Raw genomic sequence first — 13482 nt, 5'->3', positions numbered from 1 at the left:
CTCATCTCTCCTCATCTCTCCTCATCTCTCCTCTCCTCATCTCTCCTCTTCTCTCCTCATCTCTCCTCATCTCTCCTCTCCTTTCACAGGGCGGTACAGCACTGACTATGGTATTGTTCTTTCTCCGCGCAGGTCTCAGGAGATGTTCCGTCAGGCCATGTCGTCGCCGGTCGTGAGATTGGAGGTCCTCCCCGTGTCCAACAAGCTCCAGTTCGAAAAGAGCCTCATCAGCCAGATCTTCAACAGCCTTGACTCCGCCCAAGCCGTCGGCCCTAAACCCAAGAGCCCCTTCCTGCTTCGGAAAGCCGATGCTACACCCTCTGACCCCGCCCCTTCCACGTCCTCCTTCTCCTCTCTGACTCCGCCTCCGAGAGAGGAGCCCGTCATGAGACGCAGCCCCGTGGTGGTGGAGCGTCGCGAGCAGACCCCGCCTCCTCCTGTCAGTGCCTCGCCCACACCCAGGAGTCGCAGCGAAAGCCCCGCCTCCACTGTAAACCCCGCCCTTATAGCGCTAGCGACCGCTAATAAGAAAGGTGGCAGGAAGATGATCAATTTAACAAAAGGTGCGTAAAGACACAGCTGTCTGACCTTCACGTCTTCTCTCTGTCTGCCTGTCTGTGTGTCTGACTAGTTGTCTGTCTCTCTCTCTCTCACTATGTCTGTCTCTGTCTCTGTTTTTGTCTATCTATCTCACTGTCTGTCTGTCTCTGTTTGTCTGTCTGTCTGTGTCTCTCTGTCTGTCTCTCTGCTCTCCTCACCTCTCCTCTGTTCTGTTTATTTTATTCTCGTCTTGTTAGTGTGTGTGTGTAGTAGTCTGTCTTATTTGATCTCTCTCTCTCTTTCTTAGGTCTCTCTCCTCATTTTTTTTTTTTTTACTCCCCTTTTTCTTATTTTTGTCTGTTTGGTCCTCTTTTTCCCTCTTCTCTAACATCGTCATGTCTTTCCTCGTTTCCTTTTCTCTCGTTTTTATTTTATGTCTCTTCTCATAGGCTTCTCTTCTTTAACTTTTTTTTTTTTTTTAACATGTCTTCTGTTATTTTTTATTTCTCTTCACGTCTCTCCTCGTTGTTTTCCTTATGTCTCGTGTGTTCTTGTTGTCTCTCTCCTCCTTCTGTCTCGTCTCTTCTTTTTTTTTGTCTTCTTGTCTCATGTGGCAGTCTCATCTTGTTTCATATTCTGTTTATCTCTATTTCTCTCTCCTCTTCCCTCTCTCCTCTCCTCTCCTGTGATTGACAGCTGCTCCAGGTGTTAAACTTTAATGAAAGTCAGTCAGGTGCTCCGTTGGGAGACGGGATTTCATCATTCGCCATCTTTAGTATGCTGGAGCTCTTTCTATCCTGTGTAACATCTTTCAGTCGTGACTGTGTGTGGTGGAGAGAGGGAGAGAGGGAAAGAGGGACAGAGTGAGCGAGGGAGGGGAAAAAAAAGAACGAGGGTGAGCTTCAGTGATCACACGTGCGGAGGGCGGAGTCATGGAGACTCGTCCCTGTGCTCCTGCCTTCCTCCTGTTCCTCTTCTCTCTCTCTCCCTCCGTCCGCTCTGGCTCGCTCTCCTTCGCTCCGTCGACGTGCTGGCGTGTGAAATTAAAGCGCAGACCCATTTAATCCTCACGAGGAAGGGTTTATTAGTGAGAGTTTGTGGGTAGCTGAGAGCCGACTTGCTCTTCCTCTCCCTGCAACGCAGAGGGTTTCCGAGGTCCGGGTCGCGCGTGAATCCCAAAAGAGTTTAAATTATTCATTCCGGAATAAAACGTGACATTAACACGTGAAGGAAAGAGTCTCCAGCATCAGCTCAGTGTAACAGTTTACCATGCGCGTTGTTGTTGGGTTTTTTCCTCGTTAACTTCGAGAGAGCGAGCGAACCACTGCTCATATCTGTTAAGAGAGGCAGCATTGAATGCAACTGTAAACGGATAAAAATGAAGCGTGTAAGGTGTTGTGTGTTAATTCAGGTGGGAAGTGTTAGCGTTGGAGTTTGTGTCTGCGTGTTGTTGCAGTGAAGTAACGGAATAAACCTCACGGCTGTGTGTTGTGTTCTGACCCGCAGGTCCGGATGGTCTGGGCTTCACCGTGGTGACCCGAGACTCTGTGGTACACGGGCCTGGACCCATCCTGGTGAAGAGCATCCTGCCTCGCGGTGCTGCTGTGAGAGACGGACGCCTGCAGTCCGGGGACCGAATCCTCGAGGTGTTTACTGTTCCCCTGCTTCTTTACCTTCATCACCGCAGCCGTGAACACACTCGTCCTGCTTTATTGCTCTCTTACTTCCTCTCTTTCTTTCTTTCTTTTATCTGTCTGTATCTTTCTTTTCTTCCTTTGTTTGTGCGTTTGTTTTTGTTTATCTTCCCTTCTTCTGTTTATCTATCTTTCTGTTTGCGTTTCTTTATTTCTATTATCTATTTATCTGCCTGTCTGTGTGCTTCTTTCTTTCTTTCTTCCCTCCTTCCTTCCTTGCTTGCTTCCTACATTCTATCGCTCTTTCCTACCTTCCTTCCCTCCTTCTGTCATTCTGTCCTCCCTTCCTTCCTTCCTTCTTTCCAATAGTTTCTTCTCTCCTTCCATCATTCTGTCCTCCCTTCCTTCATTCCATCATTTTTTCCCTTCATCCCTTCCATCGTTCCTTCATTCCTTCCTTCATCCCTTCCATTGTTCCTTCCTTCCTTCCTCCTTCATTCCATCGTTCCTTCCTTCCTTCCTCCTTCATTCCATCGTTCCTTCCTTCCTTCCTCCTTCATTCCATCGTTCCTTCCTTCATTCCATCGTTCCTTCCTTCATTCCACCATTCCTTCATTCCTTTCTTCATCCCTTCCATCGTTCCTTCCTTCATTCCATCGTTCCTTCCTTCCTTCCTCCTTCATTCCTTCCTTCATCCCTTCCATTGTTCCTTCCTTCCTTCCTCCTTCATCCCTTCCATTGTTCCTTCCTTCCTTCCTCCTTCATTCCATCGTTCCTTCATTCCTTCCTTCCTTCCTCCTTCATTCCATCGTTCCTTCCTTCCTTCCTTCCTCCTTCATTCCATCGTTCCTTCCTTCCTTCCTTCCTCCTTCATTCCATCGTTCCTTCCTTCCTTCATTCCATCGTTCCTTCCTTCCTTCATTCCATCGTTCCTTCCTTCCTTCATTCCATCGTTCCTTCCTCCTTCATTCCATCGTTCCTTCCTCCTTCATTCCGTCATTCCTTCCTTCCATCGTTCCTTCCTTCCTTCATTCCATCGTTCCTTCCTCCTTCATTCCATCGTTCCTTCCTTCCTTCCTCCTTCATTCCGTCGTTCCTTCCTTCCATCGTTCCTTCCTCCTTCATTCCATCGTTCCTTCCTTCCTTCCTCCTTCATTCCATCGTTCCTTCCTCCTTCATCCCATCGTTCCTTCCTTCCATCGTTCCTTCCTCCTTCCTTCCATCGGTCCTTCATCCCTTCCTTCATTTCATCATTCCTTCCCTCCTTCCATCATTCCGTCCTCCCTTCCTTCCCTCCTTCACTCCTCCCTTCCTTCTTGGACCTGAATGTTAACAGCTGGAGGATTTTGCTTTATTAATCCAGGTGTGATGTTTGATTTAATGTTTTTTTTTTTTCTACATGTGAATAATCAGTTGAATTTTTTAACAAGTGATCTTTAGACAATAAAGATTGATACCTCGTGTCATTATAAGCAGTAAAACAACCCAAAGAGTCTGTGTGTGTGTGTGTGTGTTTGTGTGTGTGTGTGTGTGTGTGTGTGAATAGTTTGTGCATGAAAGGGTTAAACTGATAAAGACAGGAAGTAGTGGAGTGAGTGAGTGAGTCAGAGAAAGGCAGTGACTCGGGGAAGATCTGCGCCGAGGAAATATTTACTGAAATCATCCCAGCTGATGTGTGGAATTTATTTCTGCAGTGAATATTTTTATAACACTGATTGTAACACACTGATGCATGAGTAAATAAGCATGGTGGTGCATGTGTTGAGGAGCGTGTGTGTGTGTGTGTGTGTGTGTGTGTGTGTGTGTGTGTGTGTGTGTGTGTTGAGGAGTGCGGTGGTAGACTGTAGAACGTGTCCTGCCTGACTGCAGGTAGGAGGTGGGGTCTCTCTCATCTGAGTTCTGACCCATCAGTGAGACCTGTCACTTACAGATGTTAATTTTGTGTGTGTGTGTGTTTGTGTGTGTGTGTGTTTGTGTGTGTGTGTGTTTGTGTGTGTGTGTGTTTGTGTGTGTGTGTGTTTGTGTGTGTGTGTTTGTGTGTGTAGGTAAACGGCGTGGACATCAGTGGTTACAGACAGGAGGAGCTGGTAGCAATGTTACGCAGCACCAAGCTGGGAGAGACCGTCTCACTGTTAGTGACCAGACAAGAGGAACCCTTCTTACCTCGGGAACTGGTCAGTCTCTCTGTCTGTCTGTCTCTGTCTGTCTCTCTCTCTCTGTCTCTCTCTCTCCGTCTCTGTCTCTCTCTGTCTGTCTCTCTGTCTCTCTCTGTCTGTCTCTCTCTCTCTCTCTGTCTCTCTCTCTCTCTCTCTCTGTCTCTCTCTGTCCGTCTCTGTCTCTCTCTCTGTCCGTCTCTGTCTCTCTCTCTGTCCGTCTCTGTCTCTCTCTGTCTGTCTCTCTCTCTGTCCGTCTCTGTCTCTCTCTCTGTCCGTCTCTGTCTCTCTCTGTCTGTCTCTCTCTCTCTCTCTCTCTCTCTCTCTCTCTCTCTCTCTCTCTCTGTCTGTCTGTCTGTTTCTGTCTGTCTCTCTGTCTCTGTCTCTTTCTCTCTGTCTGCGTCTCTCTGTCTGTTTCTGTTTTTCTGTCTGTCTGTCCCTCTCTATCTACCTCTCACCCTGTTTATCACAGTCTTTTTGTCTTCCGCTCTTTTTGTCTTTGTCTGTCTGCCTGTCTTTCTTTCTTTCTTTCTTTCTTTCTTTCTTTCTTTCTTTATTCATTTTTGTCTGTCTTGCCCCACCCTCCATCCTTATCCATCCAACTGTCTATCTATCCATCTTTAATTAATTGTTTGTTTGATTAATTAATTAATTAATTAATTAATTAATTAATTCCTTTCTGACTGCCTCTCTCTCTCTCTCTCTATATATATATATATATATATATATATATATATATATATATATATCTCCCACTTTCTATTCTTGAAGCTGATGATATCCTCACAACCACTACAACTCGGAGAAACACACACACACACACCCCTGACCTCTGTCTGTTGATTCAGCGGCTGGCAGGAAGTCCTCATGCATGGCCAGCTGTTTGACAGGAAGTGGCAGGGTGTTCTGGTGCCCCACCTTTCCCAGATGTTGGTGTGAGTGCCTCGTGCCTCTGAGTGTTTGTCTTCCTCTTCTCTCTCTCTCTCCTTTCACTTCTCCCCTCCATCCCTCATCTCAGGAAGCAAGTGCTCCATCCCGTCATTGTGTCTCTGTCTATCTGCAGTTCATTTACACCACACTGTCAGCACATCAAACACTCGGGGTCGCGTATAAACACGGCAAACACACGCTAATCTCACGCCTCACCTGCATTACTTCCTGTCTTCCACGCGTGATGGACTGGAATAAAGCTCGCTCTGTGTGTGTGTGTGTGTGTGTGTGTGTGTCCCTTTGGGCTGACTCAGACTCTCTATTACACACACACACACACACACACACACACACACCTCTGTGATGTACCACACACTCTGCATACTATACAATACACACTACATATTACACACTATACACTGCACACTACACAGTACATATTACACACTATACACTGCACACTACACACTACATATTACACACTATACACTGCACACTACACAGTACATATTACACACTATACACTGCACACTACATATTACACACTATACACTGCACACTACACAGTACATATTACACACTACACACTACATATTACACACTATACACTGCACACTACATATTACACACTATACACTGCACACTACACACTACATATTACACACTGCACACTACACACTACATATTACACACTATACACTGCACACTACACACTATACACTGCACACTACACACTACATATTACACACTATACACTGCATACTACACACTGCACACTACATATTACACACTATACACTGCACACTACACACTACATATTACACACTGCACACTACACACTACATATTACACACTATACACTGCACACTACACACTATACACTGCACACTACACACTACATATTACACACTATACACTGCATACTACACACTGCACACTACATATTACACACTATACACTGCACACTACACACTATACACTGCACACTACACACTACATATTACACACTACACTGCATACTACACACTGCACACTACATATTACACACTATACACTACATATTACACACTATACACTGCACACTACATATTACACACTATACACTGCACACTACACACTACATATTACACACTATACACTGCACACTACATATTACACACTGCACACTACACACTACATATTACACACTATACACTACACACTACATATTACACACTACACACTGCACACTACACACTACATATTACACACTGCACACTACACACTATACACTACACACTACATATTACACACTATACACTGCACACTACATATTACACACTATACACTGCACACTACATATTACACACTATACACTGCACACTACACACTACATATTACACACTATACACTGCACACTACATATTACACACTATACACTGCACACTACATATTACACACTATACACTGCACACTACACACTACATATTACACAATGCACACTACACACTACACACTACATATTACACAATGCACACTACACACTACATATTACACACTGCATACTACACACTACACACTATACACTACGCACTACATATTACACACTACATATTACACACTACACACTACATATTGCACACTATACACTGCACACTACATATTACACACTATACACTGCACACTACACACTACATATTACACGCTATACACTGCACACTACATATTACACACTATACACTGCACACTACACACTACATATTACACACTGCACACTACATATTACACACTATACACTACACACTACATATTACATGCTATACACTGCACACTACATATTACACACTATACACTGCACACTACACACTACATATTACACACTGCACACTACATATTATACACTATACACTACACACTACATATTACACACTATACACTACACACTACATATTACACACTGCACACTACACACTACATATTACACACTATACACTGCACACTACATATTACACACTATACACTGCACACTACACACTACATATTACACACTATACACTGCATACTACACACTGCACACTACATATTACACACCACTGCATACTGCACACTACATATTACACACTACATATTACACACTGTACGTGTCATGCTGCATACTAATACACAATACGTACTACATACTACTACATGAATATTATTCAATATGACTACTTCATACTACACATTACATACTACTAGACAATACAGAATACTACTACGTACTACTACACAATACGTACTACACATTACATACTACATGCCACTGTTACATACTGCACACGATGTACATGTGTAATGTTGAAGTAGCGTCATCCGTGTATTTATTACTCAAAAGTTTGTCATAAAAATGTTTTAAAAGGATTTGTCAAATTATTTTGTTCAGCCGTGCAACTCTAGTTGAGCAATAAAAGGCCATAATACAGTAATGTAAGTGCAATTATTTGCACTTATAATGACTGTGATGTGTAATTTTTATATATATATATATATATATATATATATATATATATATATATATATATATATATATATATATATATATATATATATATATAAAATTTCTTTTCTATGTCTCTTCTTGTTATATAAAATGTATTCCTTTCCACACCCGGTGAAGAAGTCTCTGTATCCCCGTGCCTTAAAAGATATCCGATGATCTCCTGGAGGATTGTAGCTGAAGCGTCTGCGGATCGCGAGTGTGTGGTGCGGTGCGAGAGTGTGTAGTACTGTGCACAATGACAGCAGCATTCGCACAAGTCCTCCTAAATTGCAGTGTGCGGTTTATTTCTGTTCCAGGCTGCTGTGTGATTGACTGAAGAGCTCTGCTCTATTGAAGGTCTGTTAGAAAGGAACAGCTGCCACTTCAAAGTTACACACACACACACACACACACACACACACACACACACACACACACACACAGGAACTACTGAGTTCTTTATCAATCTTCAGTCTCGCACCAAAAAAAAAACAAAACACCACCACCACCACATATGCTTTCTTGCTGAAAAAAGAAGCAGCAAAAAGCGAGAAACTCCACGTTCAAACGAAACGTTCCCGCGATTTTCGGGACAAATCGTAGCCGAAACGTAACGGCGTGCAAAAGGAGAAAAAAAAGTCGCTGATGGCTTGGAGTTTTTTTTTTTAACGAAATGGAACGCTATAAAAAGATTTAATGACGGTGTAGACATGTCGCCTCTCTGTCACACCATCTGCTCTTCATTGTGTGTGTGTGTGCGCGTGCACTTCATGCTCGTGGGTGTGTATGCGATGCCTCATAAACAATTACACTCTCGGAAAACCACCTACAAGATCTCTAGTCTAAACATCTAAACCCAACCATTTTTTTGTTTGTTTTTCCAGTCCGTGGTTCTGATTGGTCCGATCCGATTCATTCCATATCGATATATTTTGTTTTCAGGACAGGAAGAATTTCTCTCTCTGTCTGTTACTTCCTGCCACGTTTGAGCATGTTAATCATTACTCACTTTGCTAAAAGAGCATCCTTTGTCTATCGAAAGACCTTGTAGCCCGGTTTGGGAAGGAAGCCTCACCGACGAGCTACGCCCATCCTGGAAACAATTTCGCTTTGCCGTTTCGGTCTCGGCCCGGAGACGTCGGCCTGATTAGAAGTGCGGGGGGGACGACTTGCTGACAGACTTACAGGTCTGTTTGTGCGCCTCACGCTCTCCTGAGAGACGTGAGATACTAGTAGTTGGATTTCCTGAAATAAAAAATGGAAAAAAAAATACAAAACACAGCAAAGTGCTGATGAGCTCAGTATTCCCATCAGCTCTGGATATTTTTTGGATATTAGTTTGAACGATTTGGATTGTGTCATAAGTGACCGGTTCACTTCCCACAGCAACTGCTCATGCGCTTGTACACCAGATGATTACAGCGACATTTGCTGTAAGTAGAGGTTTCTTTAACGCTCAAGGAAGGAGTCTCCAGTGTCGGGGAACGCCTTGGGCGTTTCGCTTGCTCGGTACCGTGACGAGCTGCGCTGTTTCCGTTCACGAATTTATTTTATTGTCTTGTTAACTTTGAGAGGAAAAAGAGAGACTGGCTGGCGTAGCTTGAGCGAGCACTCGTTTCTTGGGCGTTACACAACTCGAAATGGATAAGTACGACGCGTCTTTCGATAATTGTAACGGTGGACAAGTCGCTGCGGTCTAAGAGGAGTAAAACACTGGGATGTGCTGGGAAAAGATGATCGATAATTTTCATCTTGTGCTCGAGTGATTTACACGACCCCTGCCTAATCTAAATAAACCTGACGGTAACTTAGCTAGCTAGAGAAAACGGGGACTTATATTAACTAGGGCCTTTTATCGGCTCTTACTGACGGGGGACGACAGAACGGCGTTCTCGCCCCGTCTAAGGAAGCGACGTTTCCGTCTGAAGATGGTAAAATGTAGACCGTCACATAATCTGCGTTAGAGGAATCAGAAACCCTGCGGTTAACTCTGTACCTAACGCTAGTTTTGTTGTATTTGCGCCACAGTGCAGTTGATATTTTAAAGCCGTACCGACAGCAGCGAGGCTGCGGCGAGGTCACGGTGACTCCGGACTCTCTGAGCGCAGTCACGTTTTTGAGTTTGGAGGTGCAGAGGTCAGCTCGCACATGTCCCACAGGAAGGAGACTTCAGGGTGTGCGGCTATTTGCTGGTTTCTGTGTCCTTGAGCTTTCATCCTAATAATCCACACACACACACACACACACACCAGGATGCGTCCTGTGCAGCCGGGGACCATTTCAGTAGAACAATAATCACCGATTTGCTCTTACTATTTTGTTGCTTCAGTGTCGATGCCTGAAGCTAGCATGAGTGCCCCCTTTGGTGTAACGCTGAAAAGTGTCTTGGATTGACACTCACGCACCTTTCCATCGAACGCTGGAAAGATCAAGTCTTACATATTACATCATAGTTTAGGGATTATTGATGTCTTTAACAGTTGCTCACACTGTGTACAGAGTATGTGTGAGGAGTGTGACGGCGCCCGGGAGATCGGTTTGTGTGATCTCCACTGGAAGCATTGATCCGACCACCAGAGTTCTCTCTCTCTCTCTCTCTCTCTCTCTCTCTCTCTCTCTCTCTCTCTCTCTCTCTCTCTCGCACACAATTTGTGTTTTTCAGAACAGCAAACGTGGGTCCAGTCTGAGGTCTCGCAGAGACCAAAGCCTGATGCTGTTCACCAACAGTTCCTTTTGTGTGTGTGTGTGTGTGTGAGATGTAGTTTCTCTATAATCTGCCTCATGGCATCGCCTTTAATTCTGTCCATTGAGGTCCATCTCATCCACCAATAGACTCCTTCAGCACAATTAATGCAAATGAAAGAATCAGGCAGAAGGCACGTTTTATGTTATATTTAGATTCGCAAATTATTTCTCTTTTAATCGCACGTCAAAGGAAGAACAGGCTGTGACTCTAAGGCCTTTTCCCTTAGCTACTAACCCACCTCGATCGTCCAGACCTAATTGACATTTCCATGTTTCGTTTGAGACCGAAAATTTCTCACTTATGGGTCGACGGTTCACATCACTCTAAGAATAATGATAAAAGAGGGAATGATTTAAACACTCGCGCACTCCACACACCACCTTTCCAGACAAGGATCTTGAAAAGGTTATTTTAGCTTTTTGAAACGGCATGCTCTCCGCTCTCATGATCTTACTCTTCCTTTCATGTTCAAACAGAGCATCCCCCACTACCCTGCTTAACCTTTTCAATCTCTCCCCTCATCTCTCTTCATCTCTTCATTTATCCGTCTTTGTCCTAGCCACCGTGTCCTTTTACACACCTTGACTATAGAGCTCATTTAACGGGAGCATTGTACGGCTCCAGAAAAGAAATTCGGCGAATGATTTTCAGCGAATCTTCTTCCCCGTCCTTGTGAATCACTTTAATGACGACGATGATTGTTCGTTTTAGAAAGGAGAGCAGCCTGGTCCGGTCCTGTCCGAGGATGGCCGGGAGCACCTGATGTACGAGATTCCTGTAAATGACTCGGGGTCGGCTGGACTCGGCGTCAGTCTGAAGGGCAACAAGTCCAGAGAGACGGGCGAGGACCTGGGCATCTTCGTCAAGTCCATCATCCACGGAGGAGCTGCTTTTAAGGCAAGTCATATTTCTTCCCTATCAAAGCTCACATCCATAGCAACGTTAAAAAAAACAAAACAAAACCCAGACGACGCAGTGCACAAAATCATGCAGGTGAAGGTATCTGAAGACCAAGTGGAACCCGATGTGGTCTTCTAGTGTTGGAGCCCATCCCCCTTGAGATTCAACATGTTATGCGTTCCGAGATGCTTTTCTGCTCACCACGGTTGTAAAGAGTCGTTATTTAAACCTTTCTGTCAGCTCGAACCAGTCTGGCCATTCTCCTCTATCAACAAGGTGTTTCCACCTGCAGAACTCCCACTGGCTGGATGTTTTTTTGTTTTTTGCACCGCTAGAGAGTTCTGAAATGTCCAGTGTGTGTGTGTGTATATTTTGAGAGGTATAATAGACAAGAAGAAGAACAGAAACCATTTCCCTACAATAAATCCCACAATTCGCACATATTGTATTTGACACTTGCTAGAACAGTGTGTATGAGTGTTTCTACGGTGTAGAAATCTACTACAGACACACTGATTACTATGGGAAAAAACACACACACACGCCCAGCATCAGCCTCATTAATCCTAATTAAAGTTTCAAAAGCTGCACTGATTAGCTGGAAGCGCCAAGGGACGTTTAGCAAAACGGCACCTCCTCCAGAGACGACAACTGCTAGAAAAACTCTCGGCGGAATCTCAGCGTGCATTCGCCCCTCGTTCGCCCCTCTGTTTTCTCTCTCTCCATCAAAGGATTCTTCAAACAGGTCAGCACGAGTGGTCGCCGGTTAATGACCCAGCCTAAAGGTCACTCAGGACCAGAAGACACTCAGACAATGAGAGGTCTTGAGTATCTCTACTTGGCTCTTTAGCTGCTAATCTCTTTTGTTCTCGGCTCCTCCTCCTTGTCAGAGATCTATTTCAAGACGTGCAGCTGTAGGTCCTAATCCAATTCACTCCGTTCCTGTCCTTTCACACAGGAGCATGCGGTTTGTCGAATCGCAGTTGAAAGTATGAATGCATTAATCTTTTAAGTGCTTGTGCTAATCTGAATATCAATGTGCCTACAATGATATTCAGCAGATGTAACCTCTAGCTGTTCGGTTTCGTTTGCCGAATGTCGAGTGGATTGGAATGCTTTTCACTCGTTTTTGATAAGTATCAAAAATATCGTGGCGTTTCAAATGTTGATGAGAGAAATCCCACTTCTTCTTCCAAACAGGACGGGCGCCTGCGTGTGAACGACCAGCTCGTGGCAGTCAATGGCGAATCCCTTCTCGGCCGATCCAACAACGATGCCATGGAGACTCTGAGACGTTCTATGTCCATGGAAGGGAACCTGCGAGGAGCCATCCAGTTAATTATCCTCCGTGCTATGGACCAATACCCTGACCAGGTATGCCCAGTCCCATTTGCCGATCCCCATCCCCAGGTCTCATTGTGGCCAGGTTACCCTGTTCAACATCGCAGGACCTCCGAGTCGGAGCCCCATCAACTTGTCCATCGCTACCACCACTATGGCCACTACAGGCTCTCAGGTGGCCTCTGAATACACTGTGGTTTGATTAGAGCGTTTGAAATCAAACTTAATTTTGTGTAAAAACCCATGATTCACATCCCTATAAATCAGGTCCCCATAATGGTCCCTACATGCTTGTCCCCGCAAAAAAAAAAGTTTAGGAGACCTCTGTACAATTTCAGGAGGTCCTTGTATGGCAGGTCCTCACACTGCTGGCTCAAATAAGTTAAGGATGTCTCCGTATATCAGGTCCCTATACCGTATTTCTTCACAGAGCAAGGTCCTCACAATGCAAGTACAACCATGTTCAGGAGATCTCTGTATATCAGGTCCCTACAGTGTAGGGTCAAACTATTTCAGACTTCTGTACATGTCCTCACACTGCAGGGTGAAACAAATTCAAGATGTCCCCATATATCAGGTCCCAACAATTCAGGTACAAATGAACTCAGGAGGTCTCTGTGCATCAGGTCCCCACACTGTATTTCCTCACAGAGAAAGGTCCTCACAGTGCAGGTACAAAAACTTTCAGGAGGTCTCTGTATATCAGGTCCCCACAATGCAGGTCCAGACAAGTTCAAGAGC

The 13482-nt window shown here is 44.6% G+C and overlaps 1 protein-coding gene across 3 annotated transcripts in view; it reads left to right on the top strand.

Annotated features, from left to right (window-relative positions):
* Nucleotides 1–13482, top strand: part of pard3ba (par-3 family cell polarity regulator beta a) — a 112259-nt gene that overhangs the window by 49896 nt on the left and 48881 nt on the right. For all 3 annotated transcript variants that reach the window (XM_017456907.3, XM_017456908.3, XM_017456906.3), the window contains 5 exons: nucleotides 133–563; nucleotides 2047–2186; nucleotides 4220–4348; nucleotides 11212–11397; nucleotides 12601–12774. In XM_017456907.3, coding sequence (XP_017312396.1) covers nucleotides 133–563; nucleotides 2047–2186; nucleotides 4220–4348; nucleotides 11212–11397; nucleotides 12601–12774 — 1060 coding nt within the window. The remainder of the gene's footprint in view (nucleotides 1–132; nucleotides 564–2046; nucleotides 2187–4219; nucleotides 4349–11211; nucleotides 11398–12600; nucleotides 12775–13482) is intronic.

Source organism: Ictalurus punctatus, chromosome 26 (assembly GCF_001660625.3).
Source record: "Ictalurus punctatus breed USDA103 chromosome 26, Coco_2.0, whole genome shotgun sequence".
NCBI lineage: Eukaryota > Metazoa > Chordata > Actinopteri > Siluriformes > Ictaluridae > Ictalurus > Ictalurus punctatus.
This window is presented reverse-complemented; position numbering and strand designations above follow the sequence as displayed.